Genomic DNA, 25,855 nt, shown 5'->3' on the forward strand with positions numbered 1-25,855 from the left:
GAAAATTATAATAACATTTATAACAAATGTGTTAAAACCCACACATTTTTCGAAAACAAGCTTTAATTTGAATTATTTAAATAATATAGAGTGGCTTTGTTATAAATTAACACTCAATGAAATAACATTCGAATATATAAACAGTAATGAAATGATACGATTATGAATAAAACATAAACAAAATATAAATTCACTCAATTAAAATAAACTTTGATAGATAACCTTTAAACCGACAAGGAAGCTTTACATCACTTGCATATATTATTACAATTTATATAGATTATTTAATTATTATTGTTAAAGCGCTAACCTCGCTTAGCGTGTTCAAAATCTGTTTCAGCCTTAAAACAGTTCATTAAACAGGCAATTAAGATGTCATCGACACATTTCGATTTTAAATTAAGAAATAATTAAACGCGTAAAATGTAAACCTGAATATTGAACGAAATAATCAACAAATTAATTTGACATCGTCTTTTTAAAAGGAAAATAAAAATATATTAAATAGTTACCATATAAAAATATAATTGAATCAACTATATATGACCAAAATTTTATAAGTATGCTGTAAAGAAAATGTATCTCGTCTAATCTAAATATTATGTATCAAGTTAGAACCCTTGAACATTTTAAACAACAACAACAGCCTGTAAATTCCCGCAGCTGGGCTAAAGGCTCCCTTTGAGGAGGAGGTTTGGAACATACGCTGTTCCAATGCGGTTTGGTGGAATGCACATGTGGCAGAATTTCTATGAAATTTGTCACATGCAGGTTTCCTCACGATGTTTTCCTTCACCGCTAAGCACGAGATGAATTAAAAAGACAAATTAAGTACATGAAACAGCGGTGCTTGCCTGGGTTTGAACCCGCATTCATCGGTTGAGATGCACGCGTTCTAACCACTGGGTCATCTCGGCTCTCCCATTTTATATAGTATATTTTATATAGCGCTTCAATTCACATTTTTATTTCTTAAAAAAAAAAATCTGTAAATTAGTAGTAGTAACAAGAATTAGTTTTAACTTGTTGTCATATTTATTTTCGGACGGACCACCTGATAGCAACTACTACCCACATATTAGTTGCCTTACAATTAACTATTCCTTACTTTAAGAAATCTCCCAAAGAGACCACAACAATACTAAGTATAGCTGAAGGTAGAATATATCAAGATATCTACCAAGATAAGCTTGGACAATGTTTTATCTTCTTTAAAAATTAGCTCTTTCATTTAATTCAATATAGTATTGCTAAACGTCAAAGAAATTAATGTCTACAAAAAATTAGTACATACTTATGAATGTAGCTTAGGGCTTGCATAAACAATATCGTTAACATAAAAATTCAAATCAAAACAAGATAATAATTTTAAATAAATGAAACAAAGTATCGTTCTAAGAGTACTAACTAATATTCCTATGAGAAAAATCTCGATACTCGAACAAGAAAGTATTTTAAGTGACATTACTTGACACGAAATAGTTGCTCGCTTTAAACTAGCAAGTAAGCTTCAGATTTTTAACACACGCTGAACATAACAATGACATCTCGCTAAGTGCCCTCTTATGTTCGCTCGACAAATATTTGTAGAAATGTCGAGCAAACAGCGTTTTGTGTATAAATAAATTATCGATAGTTACAAACCGAATGCGTTCCACCAAACAAAACCAGACAGTCTAGTGAACGAAACGTTACTTTTAATTAAAGATCGTGAGTTCAAATTTAGCGAGTCGTTTTTTCATTTAGGAACGCTCTTGTTTAGAAGATGTTATTTCGTTCTTCCCATAAAGATACTACATAGTAGATAAGAAGTAAAGTAATTCATTTATTACACCCATAATCGTTTTTACAATTCTCTATTTTGTAAGGTTAATAAGCCAAGATATTATATTATAATGTACTTATTTAATAGTATGTAATATATACGTACACTAATAAGTTTCAAATTCTGTCCTAATTTATAACTGACCATAGTCACATAATTACTTTAATTATGTAACGATGGCAATGGAAAATAAGGAAGAGGATACTTGACATTTTTTTGTTGAATATAATTGTGAATAATAAAATATTTCAGTAACAAAATGATCTACTTTAATTTGAGATAAGCTTAGATCATTTTAATTTAAAAACACTCCCGAAATATAAGAGCATTTCATCATACGAGTCAGTGATAGACATTTCTTAAAAAACAAATGCGTCACCAACTTTGGTAACTGAGATATTACGTCCCGCGTAGTTTACACTGTCTAACTGTATCACTCCAACTGGCAGACAATCCGAAAACTATAAGAATATTTAAAACCAATGTTATATAAAGTATTCCTATATTGAGTGTATTATACCTGTTTGGCGGTAGAATATTTGATGAGTGTGTTATATAGTGTGTTCTAGAGTGGAGACCACATCTCGGCAAACGTAGTGTTGGACATCCTCGGGTGGTGTGACGACTTACGCAAGACAGCTGGCAGGAGCTGGATGCGAGTAGCCCAAAAACGATCTCAGTGGCGAGTAATTGGAGAGGCCTATGTCCAGCAGTGGACGGAAATGGGCTGATGGATTGGATTGAATTGGTGTTATACCTTCTCAAAACTTGCATACATTCCTTATACCAATTAAGACGGTATATCATTTAATATCTGCACATTATACGTCACGCATTATATCACATGTATCTGTGTTATTGCTATGTATATTCATACGCTTCGATCTTGCCTAATTATAACTCAATAATTACTCGTAATAAAGTATATTAAAATTGAAAAAATGTATTGGATAAGTTAGTCGTAATTTATTAATAAATTATCTCATCGAAATTACATCGGGTAATTCGAAACACCGGAACGAATTTAACAAATCATCGCATCGCAAACGCAGCTACTGAACGTAACATGTTTTATGTATCTGTTTATTAAAAACTGTACATTTTATTAAGCAAATAAATAAATAAACGAGTCGAAAGTTACGATACAGTTTGCAAAGCAATGTTAAAATCTATTCGAGGTAAACAGAGATAAACGCCCCGAGTTATTTCCGTGTACATCGGTAGATGTTCCGCTCACAAATAAAACTCCGCACAGCGATATCGTTCCGCGCGTTCCTTCCACTCTCCAGGGATACACGCAATAACGCTCAATTTTAGAGAAAACAACCATAACTCAAAGCACTGCACTCTGTCGTTTGGGTTCCTTTCTTCCGGGCAATTTCTATTACCATATAGACGCGCTACTTTTCAATTCTTTTCCATTAAACTTACTGCATCGCCGTGCGTTCCGCTGCCGACTACGTCTCGCTCGCTATTCTAAAAATACATTTATAAAACGCTCTTTACTCGACCGCTGCGGTCCCCTGCGACTGACATTCTATTGCGAATTTCAAAGTATATTTTCACATAAGGAAAAGTGCCCCCGGTCAATGAAGCTTCCGTACAGACAACGGAAGTTGCGATTCATCGTCTGCAAACATGCAGTTTCAAATCGAAACATTAATTTTATTCCATTATCTGAAGAAAATTGAATTGCTGCATTTGAAATTCATCACGAACATTGTTATAACATTTTTTCGTTATTTGCATAACATTCGATATTCAAATATTTAAAAAATGTATACACAAATTTAAAAATCACTTATTTTGTTTCGACGTATAATTCAACAACGATATTCAAAAATGGAATGCTCTCGATTTATAATCTCTTTTAATTTCAAATTTATATTTTGCCGTTTGTATTTAACTCTAGCTACATCAAAAGCCTAACAGACCTCCCAATTTGTCATAATAACGGAATACCATAACCGAAACATCGAGCAATAATCTTCCGTATTGTATTTAACAAAACCAACCCGGCATTCTTCGTCGAACAAAGACATCTCAATCGGTAGCCGTCAAGAATTATTTGTCGTGTTTAACAAATAAATAAGATGGATTTTATATCACAATGGGGAACACGCCGTCTTCTAAAACGAATTCAATACATAACTGCTGAGAAAAATATGTTTATCAAACAAGAGATGGGTTCGCGAGATAATACCCGGTAGTCTATTATTACCCCTTTCAGTGCATACCCCTGAGTGGAACTTCGAAGAATATCACTTGTCCAAATGTGCATTCAAAACAAGACCAATATGAGCAGCTGACATGGTTTTTAATATTTTATCGAGGTAACATCAACTTCATAGTGGTAATATTATTCTGACTAAATATGAAAAAGCCTGAATGTTCTCTCGAAATAAAAAAAATACTTAATACAATAAATGATTAATTTTTTTTTCTGAGCGAACCTAATACATCGATTGAGTTACTTATCAGTTCTACTGTGTCTAATCTTATAGAGGGTAACATTATATTAACCGTGACCCTAAAATATGACGATTCAATAGTTCTTTTTCTAAGAGCCTAATTGAATTAAGTATATTTTTATTTTAACATACAACAACAACAACAACAGTTCCAATGCGGGTTGGTGGAATACACATGTTGTCACATGCAGGTTTTCTCACGATGTTTTCCTTCACCGCTGAGCACGAGATGAATTATAAAGACAAATTAAGCACGTGAATCAGCGGTGCTTGCCTGGGTTTGAACCCGCAATTATCTGTTAAGATGCACGCGTTCCAACCACTGGGCCATCTCGACTCTTATTTTAACATAAAAACACATATATTTGTACACAAAAACGAACCTAAAAAAGCTAGCTAAAATAGGTATCATTGATTGATTCTATAATTATTTAATAATTCCGATCAATGTTTAAATATGTATTATATTCATTTAATTATACGCGAGTTATTACGGATATTGGCGCAACTATTAAAAGCATAGTATTTTAATAATATTTATACCTAATACGATCGCATTGGTGACATAATTGCTTTTAGAAAGGCGAATTATTTCACCATAAAACGAATAGTAACACGCAATTATCACATTGTGTAAGATCATTACCGATTTAAGGCAATGATATCAATTTCAAATTTCGTAACTTATATATTTTTGTCGGTAGAAGGACTACGGTAATCAATTGCCAAATATAAACACTATGAGTATTAATATTTAGTCGATCTTGTTTAAAATTATTATCTTACTTAGTGGTAGGGCTTGGTGCAGGCCCGCCTGAGTAGGTACCATCCACACATCAGATATTCTACCGCGTAACAACAGTACGCAGTATTGTTGTATTCCGGTTTGAAAGGTGTGTGAGCCAGTGTAACTACCGGCACAAGGGATTTAGCATCTTAGTTCCCAAGGTTGGTGGCGCATTGGCGATGTAAGGAATAAATAATATTTCTTACAGCGTCATTGTCTATAGGTGATGGTGCCCACTTACCACATGTGGCCCATATGCTCGTCCGCCAACTTATTCCATGAAATAATTTAAAAAATAATATCAGTGTAGTTTTAAAACCCTGGATTTAAACACTCACACGTACCTACATAATATTCGGACAAAAAAATCATTAAGTACAAATACGTATACTTATCATAATTACTGATGGTTTCATTATTTTCCATTTGCCGTTGTTCACCAAAGGTTGCTAAGGACCTAGGAGCGGGGGAACTATATGTGAGATTCTTATCTATTATATAAACGTGTGCTTTTGATTTTAGTCAACACAGAAAAGATATAAGATTTTTCTCTACCAAAAGTCAAAGCCTACAGAAGTTAAATAAATATCAGAAGATTATGATACATATTAATTAAATATAGGAGAAATTTAAATAACTTTCGATGTGATCAGTAAAATAATACTAGTCTCATTTACCTGGTCCGTGCACGATCGATACTCACGATCGAACGCCGCGATCAAAACTTAACATCGTACAATATGTATTACCATAAAAGATTTACCGTATGACGACTCTTTTAGTCTACGTGGAATATGAATTCGTTTGTACACGAAATTGCATACATTGTCATAACATTTGTTCTTATATGTGCTCGACATACAACGAATTCGCTCATTGTTTCGAAATATAAATCGCTTCTTGTTTTATTCGTAAACAAATATGGATGTATTCAGGAATTTTTACAAGAAATACTTCGAATTGAAAACGTTATTATCGGTGAAATCTTATTGACTCTCATTTTGAAATACATTTTAGAGTAATAGAGAACAATTCATTTCAATAATGCAGTATGAGAAATGTACATATGTATGTCATGTTTATGACGGCATTAAATAGAGCCGTATGTACTGTCATCTCATAAGAACAGACGATAAAAAAAATATATTTTCACTTATTGTAACATCTCCTATTATAGTGTACCTTAGTAATGTATATGATGTTGTCCAATATTTATAAAAAAAAATATAACAAGGCTAAACAAAATTGAGATCAGATTGTATTAATACGAATTACACATATACTGCTACATATTTTTATTATATATAATGTATATATTATTTTAAAATATTAAAAAAAAATTCAGTTTGTGCCACGTCTCCCAAGAAGAGGACAAGACTGAAATCAAGCGAAGATCTACTTATGTTTAGTATAAAATATAAAACGCCAAAATATTTAATATATAATGTAAACAAAGCAGGGGCATCTGTGAGTCTATGGATGTAGTAAATAAAATAATAAAAAAAAAATTGAGATCAATTAGTAATGAGCGTGATAATCGCGAATGACGTCAGAAGGCCTGCAAGGGCCAGGAGAGGCACGCATCATTTGACGGGCGTCTGCCACGATTAACTCCCGGACGACGAAACGGGTGGGTGACCGTGTGTAATTACAAATTGACATTTAGGCCTACGATTATAATATAACCAAGTGGTTAATCTATTTTAATATATCTCCTCGGTTTCGCTTTTCAATTACACGGACACAATTTGTCTGTGAGTAATGGTATCATTAATTACGTAACGTTTTTTCTTCTCATAAGTATATTTAACAAGCTTATTTAAAAACTATTGATGTATTATTTTAAATATTTATGTCCAAAATAGTAATATTTATTCAATCTATAATTAAAAGTGTCATAGTGTATTTACGTATGCAGGTAATTTGCAGGAAATAGTGGTCCCCTGTTTTCTTATACTTGTCTGTCCTAAGTAAATGTTTTCTTATCCTTATTCATTAAAAATATAAATTTAATTGAGTTTAATATCATTTATTGGTACTTAGCGTTATTAAAAACAATATATTTGCATTTAATTTATTGATGATGATTTTTTGCCTTAATGATGGCCGAGTCTAGAGAGATTTGAGCTTTTAAAATAATTTTCAAGGTTTTTGTATAAAGCCCATAAAAATGATTTATACGTGGTCTATATTAATATAAAAAATAAGTGATCATTATTAAAATAAATCTCTTATTTTTCATTTTATTAATTTACCTAATTCTTTATACATATTTACAATTAAATGATATTCGTATTGACTTTGAACGTGCAAGAAACACACTTCAAACTTAGCAGGCGTCACGGTCTCCCGGGGTGCATAAATACCTTCGAAATATGTCGAACATTTAATTTTGTTTTTATATTCAAGGACATATTGTATTAGATAAAGGATGGGCCGTAATAGTGTCGCGTCATCTACGCTAGTAATGCACCATCCTAGCGGGGCGTCACCGTTGGCGTGAAGCCGATGCACTTTATTATGATCCAGCGTTACATAGGAGAAAAAAAATATCAAAGGTAAATAAATTTAAAAGAGGTCCAGAGCCGGTCGCTCAGAAATATTTATTCAAATAAGTCGCAATCAACCCGACCGTAAAAGCACGCGGAGGGTTGAGGGCAGCAGTTTTATTAATATTAAACGAACGCTTCAGTTGACACAAATTGGCGATAAGCGAACGGACTGAGTCGTAAATTCGTTTGTTTTTCACTGAATTTAATATTTGCAAAACGTGAAATAAGACTAGGGGGCTCGTAAATTTCGAGATAATTAAGGGCGTTAACCTTCGCAGATGTCTACGGCGTAAACGAAACGATGATGGGAAGGACAGGCTCTCGAGATCTGTTGTAACTGTAAATCGATCCGTGTGAGAAACAATCGGACGTGGGTCAGTCGAAGCCGGGTTTCGCCAATATTATTATCGCTATGAAACAATAGGTAATAGCCGACGCGAGCACGCAAAGCAATTCCTCGCCTATTTGAAACGAGGCCGCGGCAACTCTTACACCGTACTCATTTTATATAAAAAATAACGAGACTGAATACATAAACAATTATTAACGAATAAATATTATATTTAAAATATAAATATCTCAACGAGAACAAACGTTTAAATTGAAGTTGAATAAAAAATATGTATATATATATATTCGTTATTTAAGTTCCGGTATTCAAAAAGTTATACTGGTATATAAAAAACGATAAATCGTTTATTTTATATCACATAAAGTTAATTAGAACAAAATATTCAAGGGCAAATAATTCACTGTAAGATCTAACTATCAAGATATGTAAGTCGAGCGTTAAACCGAGCATTTCTTACCTAATTTATTGGAGGCCGGTTGCAACGTTGTCGTTCGTAGAGAGACGTATCTAATAAAAAGTCTGTCGACACCGCGGTACACTTCAGGGAACAACTAATGTTCGTAATTTGTCTGACGCTACGGCGACACTTACACGATGAGTCAGCGGTTCAAAAATGTCCAAGTATCGACTAATTTATAAAAGGGCTTAAACAATAGACGATGCCAATTAAACACGTCAACGATTCTTGCAAATTAACTATACGATCGCTCCATTCATTTTGAAAGTCATTTATATTTAAAGAATTTATAATATTATATTTCAGTCATAATCATATAAATAATGTAATTTAATACTTTTGTTATTATCAAACGTGTGAGGTGTTTCACCTCGGTACCCCAAAATACGCGAGTAGTGCGCGGGCGTCGCGTCGGAGCCCCGCTGCGCGCAGAGCCTCGGGAATCTGCAGTTTAATTTATCGTAAACAATCGCATTACCATATCACTAACGTAATGTGGTCGAATCCGCGTATCCGCCTTAAATGGTTTTTCGAGTCCTTTGTTGACCAAATTTATTAACGCTGTAAACGCTTTCGTATCACCTTCAGGATGTAGGATTATTTGTTATGCCTTGTAAAGCATGATTATGCGAGACGTTTTATACGAACTTATATTCCATTCATAAATATATAAAATAAACGCAATTTATAAAACGAGAGACATTTATCTCTTGATGTTTTAGACTTGTTATATGTATTTTAAAGTAATGCCAAACATAAAGTAAAAATGTATTTAAAGAAAAATGAAACGTATCTCATGTTACGTATAACGGCCTACTTTTCATAAATATTGAAGCTGTAGGCCATCATTTTAATGTATTATTCAAATCAAGTCTCAACAAAGGGCTCCTATAGTTGAGGTCGAGTTACAAAGCGTGTACCATAAGTAACACAATACGCGCCCTTCGCTAGGAGCAGTCGAATAGAATCTATATGGCTAATTGAGAATATAATTTTTTTTACACGCGTGTCGCTCCGCTTGCATAACTTAATAACCTTATTATATTTTTTACTCGCACGCTGATCAAATTATACAGGATATTATTAAATATAAACTACATTATAACGTCATACGATTTTTTCATATAACTCAGTTAACTTTTTCTGCTTTCATATTGTATATTCCTCTACTCTTATATTTAATCCTAGTTGCGGCCCCTGGATTCGCTCGCGTTTTAGATGTTAGTTATACAAAGTATGTCCATTACCAGACTTCAAAATTGTTTCATGCTAGCAACAGACAAACAGTTATTAACGAGTTATATATAACATTAGCTTATGAAGTGATACATACGATTTAAATATATATTTTAATAGAGATCTTAAAATAAATAATTCAAATGCAAGGCAATGAAATAGTACTCATTGTCTTATATCTAATTTTAATGCTTGTATATTAGAAGTAATTTCTGTTTAAGAAATTTACAACAACAACAACAACATTCGAATTATTGAAATTTCAACACAAATACCGAACATGAATCGAAAAACAGATAATAAAAAAAAAAAGTTATATCCCAAAGAAATGTCTATTACAAATATTATCCCAAACAAATTGACCGCACGGACAACCATCTCCTTATTATGGGGGGGATTAAAAATCCTATATTGCAACCATTGTTACGTGCAACTGTGTTGTAGAGATACGCCCAATGAATAATACGAATGAACACAACAAATCGTAAGTCCTGATTGACGTGTGATCCGAATACCGTGAATTTCAACCAATTTCAATATACGTTTTTTTTTTAAAGCTTATATTTATTGCTTTATTGATATTACCCTCAACTGTTAAAAAAAAACAATACAGTTTTATTATGAACGCGTTATTTTATAACGTTTTTTTTTTCTTTGATAGTCATTGTTTGAATTGGTATCGATGATACAGCCTTATTAAATATAAGTAATTAAATGTAACATGCATTGATACATAAATATAATTTTATTGACTACAAAAATCGCGAATAAATATATAATTACGATTTTAGGCAACAAATAACGTACTGGCTTAAAGAATGATAAAAATGTATTCTTTTTTTTTAATTTAAATTAAGAATGTAAACTAGCAAACCAGTCATATTACGATAAGTGGTAACCATCGCTAGCTGTACTGAGGCTGTAAGAAATATTAACCATTTATATCATCGACCAACCATATTATGTTATGGACTAGGTCTGTACTAACTCTGACTCACTTACACTTTAAGCCATAATACGCCATTTAAACTTCAAAAATGACAATCAATGTGTATTCCAAATTCAAATACGATTTCCTACGACGCAAAAATTTACGAATGATTTTTTTTATTCTAGCAACATTATTTTAAATACGCGTAACAAACGAATTTTTAAAAAGCACGGTAGCCTTCCCTAAGCCGGTAAAGGGCCACCATGTAAATTATTCCTTCGGCGGACTTGAATTATCTGGCCCGCGCCGCAATAAAATACCGACACTGGAAATTTTATCAGGGAAGAAGAACACGTTGCCATATTTCATTAGGCCAACGGACTGTTTGTGTTCGGCCGTAAAAGTATTATATTAATCTTTTACGGGGTGTGCATTATTGTGTCTCTGGTACACTTGATATTTATAGTGCTGGTCGGGAGTAGGCGCGGCAGTCCCCGACTCGACGCTTAGCGAATTTGTCTCGAGTCGTAAAACGATAAATAACGATGCGAACAAATAATATTGTCCTCAATTAGCAAGACTTACTGCTCATTATTTACTAAATTTAGTCAAATGTATAACACATTCTTATACGTGTTCTATTAACCTATAGTTAGACATAACCATTACAATATGATCATATTATTTCATTCTCAATAACGTACCAATTTATATGATAAAAATAAACAAAAGCTTCATTTATTATATCATATATATTGCAGACTAGTAGCCGCTCGCGGCTTCACTCGTGTTACAGGGGATTTGTTGTTATGTGCTTTACAGCAAATTTCATCAAAATTTTCACAAGATACACTTTCACATTTATAATATTAATATAGATTATGTTATATACTAAACTAATAACCGTTTCTAAAATTATGTAGATATTCTCAGATACATAATTATTCAATTAACACTTAAACGATTTTTTTATTTTAAATTTATTTTAAAATAAATAGACCGTTTAGTTGCTGCAATTTATTTAATAAATTAATTGTTTAAATGTTCTTATAAGCAACATCGATAGGAATTTAATCAACGATACAAACAAATGGCTGCCCGATAATATCTTAGAACACTCATTGACGGCACAAGCTGAACAAATTGGAAAAGTAGCGAGTGCGAACATAACAAAGGTTGCAATTGAAATTTCTAAGATGCCTGTTACATTTTTCTCAGTGGGAGCACGTACCTCTCGACGGGGGATGCCTCGAACCTTTATACGAAACAACGTTCTACCGTTTATAATTGCGCCGCAAAATGTTGTATAAGTTTATACGTGACGCACAATCTGAATGTCCGATAACGACGGATACGAAACTTTGCGCGAGGAATTTCTATTTCATACCGTAATCATATGTATCTGCCGGTCGCTTTGCCTCGTTCGAAACGGCGGAGTAAGACCTGATAAGTATAAGTTGAATTTATTCGATACGCAAATCGAATGCGTTCTATTTTTATTCTAGTTCTTATCACGGGTCCATATTTCGAGACAACAGACTTCTAATTAAATAAATTCGTACTAGCACAAGTGAACGCTTATTTCATTCAACAATATAAAATTCTAAATATTAATTCAATGATTAAGTACATGTATAAAACAAAGTCGTTTACTGTCTGTCCCTATGTATGCTTAGATCTTTAAATGATCTTTGAATTTTAACGCGGTTTTTTTATAGATAGTGTGATTCAAGTGGAAGGATTTCTATATAACAAACACATGGACAATATAGTAAAGAAACACTGATACTTCTATAGTAAAACTCTTATCATTACTGTAAACCTTTCAAATCCAAGACGGGTTGCTAGTATATTTACAAATTAAAATTGATCATAAAACACTAATAACATTAGTTATTAAGTGAACAATATGTATTTGTCTGCCAATATTGAAACTATACTAAAGACTAAGTATTATCTTAATAGGCATTTCTTATGTGTTAATAAAAAACTGATCGTTAGTAAGTTTGACTATAATATATATCCTAATGAATGAGCTATTCGATCAATCATACGTCATTAGTCAGACTACAATCGGCAGTCGACGTAGACAATGCGAATAATAGTGTCAACTCGTCAAGGAAAATTGCTAGCGTCGGTTACGAAGAATAACTTCATATTTATACGTTTTTCGTTTTGTATTGTTACGTTTAATTAATGATACTTACATTATTTATATTTAAGTTGACCTTGTGAACAATAAAACTTACGTTAAAAACATTATTAAGCTAGCTGTTGTGCCCGCGAATCTATGCGCGTTTAAGTTTAACAAAAAAGTTATTGTGGCCTAACTACTCTTTATTGCATCACCAGTACTCTTTATTGCATGTCCCGTCAAACTTGATCCAGTCGATCATAAGATAAACGTGTAATTTTATTGTGTCTAGATGTTGATAAATAAGGCATGTTACAAGGAAATATAAAAAAGCGTGGACTGTGTAATATGATTCTCTGGCAGGAGATGAGAGAGAGAGAGACAGAGAGGGGGTGGGGGAGAGGGAGAGGGAGAGATTTAATTGTACTTTCTGACATAGTATGAAATTAAAGACATAACTACTGAGTATCTGATCGGTTCATTTCATTCAGTTCGGCTTTACATTTAATTCAACAAAATAAAATGTCAATTTATTCCTACGTAAATAAAGAATATATTTATTATGTAGTACATACAACAAACATTAAATGCATTATTGTGTAGTTATGATTGCGGATGAAAGCCGTTGAATTAAGAATTTACTTGCATGAGATAAATATTTTGTACATTTTTTTTTAAACCTTTGTAGTTACTGATCCCGATTCATTGATAATAATAAACTTTAATTATTATTCTAAACTTTAAATCGTATCTTTTAATGACACCATAGTTAAGATATATATACTATCGTTGAATTATAATATTGTATATTCAGCATGTTATTTAATATGTCCATGATCTATATTATTCTATATTAATATTATAAATGTGATAGTAACTCTGTCGCTCTTTCACGACCAAACAGCTGATCCTAATATGATTAAATTCGGTATGAAGCAAACTTAAACTCCAAGAAAGGACATGGTCTGCTTTTGTTGCCTAGCAACCAACACCCTAAAACATGAGCGTAGCCGCGGGCGACTACTAGTTACATAAATAACTCACAGGACTTACACTTTAATTCTGTGTACACACCCACACAAACAAACATTATAAATAATCAAATCTAATATTAACAAGGAAGGCGAAGGACCACTCAAAAGCTGTGAATTGTAAACGAAATCAGAACGACCATATATCTTAACATTGAATGGTGCGCAATTAGCAGATGCTATATATCGCGAGGTGTCCCGGGGTACAGATGCGGCCGAGTGTTTGCGAATAACAAAGTGAGCCGGGCACCGCGACAGTTTCTAATTGTGCCGCGACAATGCCTAATCTAACCGGTCCTATTGGTTGGCACGTTGCGTTCTCGACCGTCGAATTTGAAACGAATGCAGTCGTGATTTAGAAATTATACATGAAAACGTATCATGTTATTAAAAAATTTAAATATTAAAAGTAAAGATAATTTACATTAAAAAAGGGCATTTATATTGATAGAAAAAAAATTGTTCGAAGATATACTCGACTCTATTCGTTTATTGTGCAAAAGGCATCCAACGTATCATATTAATTTTCCAAATCTTAAAAGTAAAGATAATTTAAATCAAAGAAATAAACAATACTTTAAAAGAGCGTTTATATTGTTAGAACAAAATATTGTTCGATCATTCGACTCTATTCGTTTATTGCGCAGAAGGCACCCTGTAGGACGCCAGGTGCCGGAACGCTCGAATGAACCCCAGTTGACTCTCGTACGCCAAATTGGCCGTGTTGCGATCTGATGCACTACTAAGGGTTCTTTGCTCGCGCGGAAAATCTTTTCAATTTACACGCTACACAACCCTTCACGATTCTACTAACCGGCAACAAAACACTCCAATCGTGTTTCATTTACCCTTTAAGCCATCGTGATTACTTTTAACATACTGTATAAGAAACTGAAATATCATTGTCGATTGCAAAACACTTAATTACCTCTGATATTTGTTTATAAATTACTAAGGAAGCGAAGTCCTCTGCAACGTGATTATTATAGACGAGCTATGATTACCTGCAACAAAAACAAAACATTAATTCGTTGAATAACTAGGAACTCGTTGAATGGGTGATTTTAATTGTTAGGTGTACTATGTACATAGCCTTTTAGACAGGATGTTAATTAGAAAATTACGTGGGAATTTATTAATAGGTCGGCCGTGTTACCGATTAGATAACAAACTAGTTCATTAGCCGTCCTGGATAGAGATCCGATAGTGGGTCAGAGATAAATAACCGTTATGGCATTAGTTATAGAGTTGAGATTGCTTTTCTGATAATTTATCGTAAAGGACCTTGCATCGAAGAAGTGATGAAGCAGTAGCGAACAATACAACGCGTTTCGTTCGGGGGCGGGTTTGACGCGCGGTTGAGGAATGATCAGCGGCGTGGAAATGACGACTTAATGGATTATACGTGTCGACCGACATCGAGATAAGTGTCGCTCGGGTATCGGCCCTGTCGCCGGAGATTAGGCACCGAAATTACAAAAATTAATAACATAATGGAAATCAACCAGGGAATCGTTTTACGCTTGATGAACTCAAACGATAACGCAAAATAAGAGATGAGACATTACGAACGATATTATACATATGTTTAATATTACGTTTGTCCACTATGTACGTTATTTGTATATAACATTATACGATCATTACAAAAAATGATCGTACGATTAATGTTAACAAGCAGGTGTGAACAAAAATCTTACAAAACAATATCATATTGTTGAAACGTTGAGAGTTCTATGAATCGTGATGACGAGTGACCCAAATCACACGAGCCCACGCAACGTTACATCCCGACAGTTGCGTGACGATACCGAGCATCGTAAATTGAATATGGACACTTTATAACGAGCCATGGATAACAGTCATCCAACATACGTTAAACAGCCCACAATGGACCACGATTTACCGGCAATCTATTCTTTTGTAAAATACATGCTACGCCTATCCACTTACGACAAAAAGTCAAAGGATCACCCGCTGGTCTTTTGTAGTGTTAAGACGCGATCGGACAAACGACCCCTCAGGACCCCGTGATATATTGATTCGGTGTTATAAAACGCAGAACACGATTCCCATTACAGGACCATTTGCGCTATGTATATAGAAACTGTATTACTAAGTAAAACCTTGCAACTTTCCATTGTGCAAACTTATCTAAACTTGTTTCCTACTAATCGTTACAGTTTTTTTTATATTAACTCATATATAGTATGATATTAAATAATATTGTATTAATTCAATATTAATAACAGGCGGAAATTACAGTAACTATACTGTCAATAATTATTTTAACAAATGAAAAAAAAAAAATAATAGTATTCAATTACACATCAAAAAAGCTTGGCAATATTTTTACAATAATGACAATTCTTTCTTATTAAATATTGTTTATTTTAATTATATACATACGGAATGATGTATTTACTTCATTATTTTTGTGTAATAACACATATCGTTATAGCATAATAATAATAACGTCAAAAAAATAACTTTTTTATTACATCACGAACTCTTATTATTAATTTCTTATCAAATAACCACCAGCGCAATAATTATGTATGAAATTGCCTCTCCTTTATAATCGTTCTTCATATATAAATCATGCGAAATGTAATTTGTTCTAAAATTTTAACCTCAATTAAATTAATAAAACGGTTTAGAGAAAATTATTACCTTCCCAAAACACATAATGTTTAGATGTTTAATTTGATGATGGGTTGCTAGTAGAGCGGTGAGAAATTATATTAAAATCGTTTAACTTAAATAAAGGGCGATTTGGATGTGCATTCTCAGAATTCGCAGTTTATTTTAAAAAGAAATTACCGATACGCTTGTGTAAATAAAAGTATTCCGACCATTTAATAAACCAACAAAATATTATTAACTCTAACTCTCATTAAATAAACGTTTACTTACTAATACATAATAGTCGTTATAATACAAAAACTTTTAAATCATTAAAATATCATTACTACATGGCTATTTCAAAATATTAATGCTTGTTATAACAAATCTATTCATTATTATTAATAAGTAAATAATTATATAGTGTTAGATATTTGCTAAAAATAATGATTAAAGGAAGGTTTCATTTCATTAAGCACGATGAGTTAACAGTATGATCTTGAAAAGTTCGCAATACAATTCCATCAACGCAGCGCTTTACAAGCGACGACCGCAGCAATGCGCTAACACTACCTAGGCAGCTGGCCTGAGCCCCCACCATGCTCTGCACGAATACCCCGCAATGATGTAGCCATCTCGCTCGCACTCACTAAAACAGCATGCCCAAGCGTCACAAAAAGCGGTTTCACTCCCTTGTGTTGCGTCTAAGTTGTCAAAGTGTGCGTCGAGTATATTTTTCTGACAAGCTGCTCCATGGAACGAGTAGAGCGAAAGGTAAAGCTTTACATGAGGCGGATAGAACGTTTTAGCCCTAGGCGTCGATTTACCTGTTGGAACGCGTGAACCGGCACGGCCTTGTGCGCGAGCGCAGCGCAGGTTTGACTCCGAGTTAGTTCCACCCTAGACATCGGCGCGAGCGTGCGCGTCACGTATTTTGTTATCGAGTAGCAAATGCGATCTTATCCAATTAGTGCTTACGCGGAATAAGAGTTGAGTGGCCGGTTATACGTGTGCGCTCTTACTGTTCGTTGCCATACTGAAGCGATAATGTATTTAAGTGTAATTGCAGTGGGAAATTGAAATTAAACAATGTATAAGTTAAAGTGAAATTTTGTGAAAGGAATATAAAATGTGTCCGATGTGGTTTACGAGCGCTCTGTTGGCGCTTAGCGCGGTTTTACCGGCATGGAGTGCGTCTTTATCAGCGACGACAGGAACGCGATATCAAGCTCCTGATGAGTGTCGCTGGACTACTGACGACGACGACACAGGAGTCGCGTTGCAGTGTCGATTAAGGACTATAAATAGCGAATTAGAAAATACAAATTTTAGTGCCATTCAACCACATCTAACAGCGCGGTTGCGCCTCGAATGTAGTGATGCACTTTTCTTCCAAAGCTCCCTGGCGCCAGGAAGCTTTCGCCAGTTAATAGAGTTAAGAGAGCTTACAATTGAATATTGTAAAATCGGAAATCTATCGGACAGTGCGTTTACTGGTCTGCGTGAGCTCAGAAATTTAACAATAAGGACCCATAACACAGATTGGTCAACAATGTCATTAGAAATAACATCCACTGCATTTTCTAGGGATGTACAAAATCTCGAAAGACTTGATCTTAGTGAAAATAACATGTTAACCTTTCCCGAGGGAGCTCTCTGCTCCTTACGTAACCTAGAATATTTGAATATGACCGGGAACAGGATGAGGGATGTTAGTCATTTTCAATTCTCGACAGCTCATCGCCATCCCACGGAAAAATGTGGAGACAATCTCTTAATACTAGATCTATCACGAAATCTTATCGATACGATACCACCGGGGCTTCTCTCTGGCCTTAGAAGATTACAAAAACTGTATCTGCAAGGCAATGGACTTAACTCAGTGGCGGACAGAGCGTTAGAAGGGCTTATTTCTCTAACAACAATTAGGTTTTCTGATAATCAGCTCACAAGTTTACCACCAGAATTATTCAGTGATACAAAAGAATTAAAAGAAATTTATCTCAACAACAATACCATTACTGTACTCGCTCCAGGATTGTTTAGTGATCTATTCCAACTGCTCGTTTTGGATTTATCATACAACGAGTTGACTTCGGATTGGATAAATACTTCAACATTCTCTGGATTGAAACGACTTGTATTTTTAGACTTTTCACATAACAGAGTATCAAAAATGGAAATCGCGCTCTTTAGAGATTTACATAACTTACAAATACTGAAAATGCAAGACAATTTCATAGAACATATCTCAGAGAACGTGTTCAGCTCGCTTGCAAATTTACACACATTGATATTATCAAATAATAGGCTTACAAACATCGAGAGCTTTGCATTTATGGGTTTACATGTACTATCTGTCTTATCTATTGACAGTAATCGCATATCGAAAATACACCCGCATGCCTTACGCAACTGTACTTCTTTACAAGATCTACATATTAATGGAAACAGATTAGATGAAGTTCCAATAGCCTTAAAAGAAATTCCTCAATTAAAGACTCTAGATCTTGGGGAAAATTTAATAGTGAGCATCGAAAACGCTTCTTTCATGACAATGCAACAAATGTATGGCTTGAGATTAACAGAAAATAATATTGGAAATATAAGCAAAGGAGTTTTCGATAAAATGACATCACTGAAAATATTAAATTTATCTCGAAATAAAATCCATAAAATTGAAGCCGGCGCTTTCGATGGTAATGTAAACTTGCAAGCCATAAGATTAGATGGAAATTACTTGACCGACATCGGTGGACTTTTCGCCAAGTTACCTAATTTGGTATGGTTGAACATTTCTGATAATCGTCTAGAATGGTTCGACTACGCTATGATTCCGACTGGATTGCAGTGGTTGGACATTCACGCTAACAGAATTGCTGAACTTGGAAATTACTTTGAAATTGAATCGCAACTATCGCTTAGTACTTTCGACGCAAGTTCTAATAGGTTAACGGAGATAACTGGAAGTGCGATACCTAACTCGGTTGAAATGTTATATTTAAACGATAATTTGATTTCAAAAGTACAGTCGTACACATTTTTTAAGAAACCAAATTTGACGAGAGTTGACTTGTACGGAAACAAAATAACGAGTTTAGATCCTAACTCGTTAAGAATATCTGCCGTGCCACAGGATAAATCAGTGCCGGAGTTTTTTATTGGTGGAAACCCGCTAGAATGTGATTGTACAATGGAATGGTTACAAAAAATAAATACTGGAAACAGAGCTAGAACTCAACCTAAGTTAATGGATCTGGATAGTATATATTGTAAATTACTTTACAATCGTGGCAATACGTACGTGCCTTTAGTTGAAGCCGCGCCACACCAGTTTTTATGTAAATATGAATTCCATTGTTTTGCCCTGTGTCATTGTTGTGACTTTGATGCCTGTGACTGTGAAATGACTTGCCCCAATAATTGCACCTGTTATCACGATCAATCATGGTCGGCTAATGTTGTGGAGTGTTCGAACGCTGGATATGTTAACATGCTGCCCGAAAGAATTCCGATGGAAGCTACACAATTATATTTGGACGGAAACAATATAAAAATGCTTCCGAGTCATGCATTTATTGGAAGAAAAAGGCTAAAGATTTTATATTTAAATTCATCAAACATAGAAACAATACATAACAGAACTTTTAATGGATTGAAAGAATTGGAAGTACTCCATCTCGATCACAATAGCTTATCAGCTGTCGAAGGCCAGGAATTTAACGGCCTTGAGAATTTACGGGAATTATACCTTAATAACAACAAAATAAAATCTATTGGTAAAGAGATGTTCAATCATATGGCAAGACTAAAAATATTGCACTTGCATCACAATAGACTGGTGACCTTATCAGTGTGGCAAATAAATGCAGCAGTTACAACTATTTCCTTATCATTTAACCCTTGGTCATGTGACTGTGAATACACAGAGATGTTCCGAGAATGGACCAAACGAGTAAGTTCAATAATAGATATATCGACCGTTAAATGCATTTACTCGAAAAGGAATATCACCGATTTAGAATTATACAACGAAAATATTTTCGACGAACCATATTCAGGTTTTAAAATTACTGAAGAAAATGGAACCATATGCACGGGATTGCCAAGTATAAACAACAGTATCAATGGCAATTTGACGGCTACGAAAACAATTATAACCAATGAAGTAGTCGACTACATACCTCTTCTTGTTGCAACACTGGGACCAGTTTTAATAATATTAATTATTGTGGTGACCGTATTCATATACAGACAACAAATGAGAGTGTGGTTTCATTCAAAGTTCGGTGTGAGATTGTTCTACAAAGCAAGTGATATAGACAGTGAAGATAGAGAAAAACTTTACGATGCGTTCGTGAGTTACAGTTCCAAAGACGAAGCATGGGTTACAGAGAAACTGGCACCGGTCTTGGAGCGTGGAGATCCTCCTTACAAATTATACTTACATTATCGCGATTTTCCAGTGGGCGGGTACATCGCCGATAATATTATACAGGCTGTGGAATCATCGCGTCGTACAATAATGGTGTTAAGTGAGAATTTTATAAAGTCCGAGTGGTGTCGTTTCGAATTTAAATCCGCACATCATCAAGTGTTAAGAGATAGACGAAAAAGACTAATTGTTGTTTTGTTAGGCAATGTGCCCAAAAAGGATCTCGACCCTGATATAAGACTCTACTTAAAAACTAATACGTGTGTTGAATGGAATGACAAATTATTCTGGGAGAAATTAAGATTTGCCTTGCCCGATGTACACGATAAGCAGAGATGTCGAGGAATGCCGAGCCCGGGAGCTGGTGCAGTTCCTATGCACCGGCATCATCATCCTAGGAACCACCTAGGTGCACTACCGCCCCCACCAGTGCATGGAGCTCATCCTGTGCTACCGCCCCATCCGTCCCATACGTCCCATCAAATCCCAGCGCGTGCATCGCCACGGAACCTCTCCGTCCATGTGTAGTGTTGTGTAAAAACTGATTCTGTGTATAAACTAAACCCAAGTGCGCAGTGACTGTTAAGTGAATTTGTGATGGCTAGTCGGTTATCGTATGTAATGTACATATATCTTTTATACTATAATAGTCGTAGATTATAATTGTAAATAGCTTCAGTTCCAATCGCAATTAAAAATGTACCACAATAAGATCAATCATAAAGTTAAAATATTAGTTGTTACTAAAGATTGGTATTATACTTGTAGAAATTATCAGGAGCCTGTTATAATGGCTACCATTTTTCGGGATATTTAGGTGACTTATTTTATAAATAAACAAATAACTAAAAATGGCGATGTCGCCACAATCTGTGATAAATTAGTTATAGTTAGTTAGCATCTTTAGTTATTAATGTACATTTGTAATTTAGTCACAAGAAAAGAACGTATTTATTGTAAAAATTCAAAAATGGACTGTGTCAAAAAGTGATAAAGAAAATAAAATATGATTTTTAAATAAAACTTAGTTTTCTTTTACGAATTTACATTTATTGATTAATACATAGTATAATTTTATATTATAATGATAAACAAATGAATATCAAATACAGACATAGCTATCGATATATTTCACTTAATTCAACTGTTTCTTTAAACTATGAACAAAAGTGAAGATTCAAAGTATAAAACAAAGACACAAGAAATCTTGTATGTTTTTCTAGACACATCTTGTTTTTTGTACATTTATATTAATACTTTCAAAATAATTCAAGAAAATATTCAACTTCGAGAGTATTATTTGAAATTAATATGTTATGCGACAAAATTGAATATAACTGGAGGAGATAAAAAATAAATCACTGATACCGTATTACGGTACATTAGCAAATAACAAGTAAACCCGCATAATTAAGACTATTTGTAAAACCGTAGTGACACAATAAATATATACAATGAAGTTGTTTCATGGAATTTAATAAACTCAGCCTAATTATTCAATGAGTTTGATATAGTTGAAGCAAAAACGTGACTTAGGCAAGGCGATAACTTTGTTGCTTATTATAACGAAATATTTCTTAGACAAAATTTATTAGCTTAGGAAATTAATACTAAACAAACAAAATTTACATTCTACTTTAGTTCATTTTCTATGTTAGGTTATAACTAATTTTCTTTTGCGTGGTAATAAACAAAATGTCCTCCAAGAGATTCCTTTATATTATAAAGTATAATTATATCAATTAAAAAGAATATACATATATTCCAAAAATTGTAAGAAAGTCTGAATAGTGACTTCTAAGATATTCCTATTATATGAGTAAAGATTTGCTGTCCCGTTTGCACTTATTTAAGAATAACTGATTGCCTATTGTTATTATTAAAATAACATCATCTCTACATGATCGTCATAGCAAACTATTCTTAAAACGTAATACGTTGAAATATTTTTAAATTTCGAATTAGTGAATATGTGTGTTATACAATCTATGCCAATATATGTACCATTGTATCAATGAGAGCGGCACTCATAAGACCTCTGCTCCACAAATAGGTTGTTTTTTTTTCCAAGTTATATGGAACATTATCGATGCAAAGAATATTCAATAATAATTTTTTTAAGAACGGTTCATAATCACTACTATACAGTCTACAATCAGCTGAAATGAGATATTATTTCATTTTTTAAATTTGTTGAAAACCTTGCTATAATTCTTTTAAAATTACGTTCACATTTAGAGTCAAAAATCTTGTCTTGATTCGAAATTTAAAATATTCTTGCTTAGAATTTTATGGATATATACGTCTGAAAATAACCTTTTCCATAGTAATCAGTATGACATCAGTAAATCTCACACTAAAACACTATAAAGAACCTAAATAGCCAAGTGGACTGCACACGTTGACCTTAAACTTTAAGCACCGCTGACATTTCACGTGTTAAATTTGTATTTATAATTTAATCTAGTGCTCAGCAATTAAGGTAAACATCGTTAGTAAACCTGAATATATCCGATGAAATTCTACCTCCTGTATTTGCACAGCATTGCAGCAATGTGATCTAATAAGGGCCAAAGCTTTCCTATAAGTAAAAGTAATAAGTAATTAATATACATGACAACGATAGGCTGTTTTGGTTCTTACCACCATTCCACGGAGTCATGATTTGTGCAGCGACTATAAGTAATTTCAATTTGTGTATAATTAGAAAAAATAATGTTAATAATTGTTATGAAAACATAGCTATTACTTTACTATATAGTTTTATGATTTATAAAGGAGGGAATCATATATATTAGCTATTTGGTATCGTAAGGTTTATCACAAGGTTCGTAAGTGGGCTTAGTACATCTGCAATACTTTTGGCATATTCAAAATATAATGTGTTTCTTTTTATTAGTATACCGAAAAAAATCGTTTCATCAATTTAGACGTGAAAATATTATGTGAACCGAAATGCCAACATAGAACATTAGCTCATATTATATTCATTATTTCATTCCATTTCACAATTTTTAACGCATGATTTTGCATTGCTTTAAACCTATATTCTATTATAATTATTTAATTTTAATATCTAACATTCGCGCTTTCTCTACGAATATTATCAAATCTAATTTAAAATCCTCCTATAATACAATAGCAAGCTCAGGAATAGTCTCGAGGTATACCGGATCATTTAACGATCGGCTACATAAACAAGCGTATTGCATATCAGGTTTTTTATGCTGTAAGGACTCGGGCATCGACCGCCAGCCTTCAATCTAAGTTAACGAGCGCCTGCAGCCCTAAGTAGGTGTGAAACAAGTGAAGACGGCAACAAAAGCATTGCGCGGTCTCTATGCACCAAGATTGCATTCGAAGAATGCAAAAATGTAAGTAGAGGTTTCGTTCTTTTACCTTTTATCGTATTGGAAAACCTTACAAAAACTTATACGATTTCTTCGCTATCAGTTCTTCTAAATAGAATAACTTACAAAGAAAAATGAGCTAACGCGGTTGCACAATTTATTTATCCGGAGCACTTTTTACCGAATCAATTTTGAAACAGTAACTTCTTTGGGCGCGTTTGGTGTAATATTTCAATCAATATCAAATGTGGGTGTAGAGTTTCTTCACAATGACTATCAAACCGTCTTGTCTTTATACGTGTGAAGTAATTAATTTGGTTTATTTATTTCCATCTTCTCGGTCAAAGCTAAACCTCCAATGGCACACAAACAAACCATTTCGTTTTATCAAAATCGGTCCAGCCGTTTAATATTATTAAACCGATTCAGTTCAGTAAATACACATTCATAAGAATTCCATATTTGTATGTACAGAACGGTACTAAAAGATAATTATGAATTAAATATGAATATACTTAGCTTGTCGTAAATGATAGAATATAGAATTATAGACCCAAGAACTAAGTATTAAGTAACTTAAGAATGATAGACGGAATGCGATCATTATTTCAATGTCAAACGTATAAATTCTTTCATTATGGGTTGTTTTGTTATATAAAATCTTTAAAAAAATCTTTAAAACAAAGTCGCTTACCGTTATCTGTCCCTATGTATGTAAAAGATCTTTAAAATTACGCAACGGATACGTTTGATACGTTATTTTTATTAGATAAGATAAAGTCGAGAAGGTTTTTGTATATAGTACATGAGCAATACAGTAAACAAACACTGATAATTTTACAATTCTAATGTGATCTCGTAAATAAACAAATTTTGTGGTATATTAAGTATATCAGCATTGCACCCGTGCGAAGCCGGTGCGGGTCGCTAGTGCCTCTATTATATTTCATAAATGCATGAAATTGAAAACCTTATTAAACATATTTTAACATTTGACATAGATAACATATAAACATATTAATAACAAAGCAAATGCATCTCCTTCGGTACGTCCGACGTGGCCGTAAAGCTGGCCCGTTCCATACTTCAAATCTCACTGCCACCATTTGCGAGAGTAACGATCGCAACTCCTAACGCGCTGCGGTTAGCGAGTATCGAATAACTTTAGACTGAACTAATACGTTTTCAAATTTATTTGCGCTGAGAAACTGATGTATTGGCATTTAAGTCTGCTTTATACATTATATATAGTTCGATGAGAAATTGTTTGTAAAACGCTACTTGAGTTCTGTTACAAAAGAAGTTCAATTGTTTTTATATTAAAATTAGTTGTCACCCGCGGCTTCGCACGCGTTTTAGGGTTGTCATATATTAGGTAAAAATTAGCTTTTATTCTTTCTTGGAGTTCAAATTTGCTTCACATCAAATTTTATCCAATTCGGTTCATTGATTTGGTCGTGCAAGAGCGACAAAAAGACACACAGACAGACAGGGTTACTTTCACATTTACAATATTAGTATGGATAAACTTACATATCATATCCTATTAAAATATTATTTATTCAAATAGGGTCATAGAAGGAATTTTGAATCGTCGTAAAATGTAAAACTTTCAGAATGTTGATTCTACCGAGAAGAATTGTCAAGAAAGTCATTAAATATTATCAGG

General features: G+C 33.5%; 2 protein-coding genes across 2 annotated transcripts in view; one reads left to right on the forward strand and one right to left on the reverse strand.

Moving 5' to 3' along the window:
- LOC124543931 (lysine-specific histone demethylase 1A) overlaps nt 1-25,855 on the reverse strand; it is a 336,248-nt gene that overhangs the window by 163,487 nt on the left and 146,906 nt on the right. The window lies entirely within an intron of this gene.
- On the forward strand, nt 17,307-21,828 carry LOC124543930 (toll-like receptor Tollo). The gene has a single exon (XM_047122260.1). It carries the CDS (start codon nt 17,531-17,533, stop codon nt 21,362-21,364), a length of 3,834 nt encoding a protein of 1,277 aa, XP_046978216.1. The 5' UTR covers nt 17,307-17,530; the 3' UTR covers nt 21,365-21,828.

This window comes from Vanessa cardui, chromosome 3, assembly GCF_905220365.1.
Source record: "Vanessa cardui chromosome 3, ilVanCard2.1, whole genome shotgun sequence".
In the NCBI taxonomy this organism is placed as follows: domain Eukaryota; kingdom Metazoa; phylum Arthropoda; class Insecta; order Lepidoptera; family Nymphalidae; genus Vanessa; species Vanessa cardui.

What these genes read in the sequence shown, in the direction of transcription:
- LOC124543930 (XM_047122260.1), top strand. Translation starts at nt 17,531, where the DNA reads ATGTGTCCGATGTGGTTTACGAGCGCTCTGTTGGCGCTTAGCGCGGTT.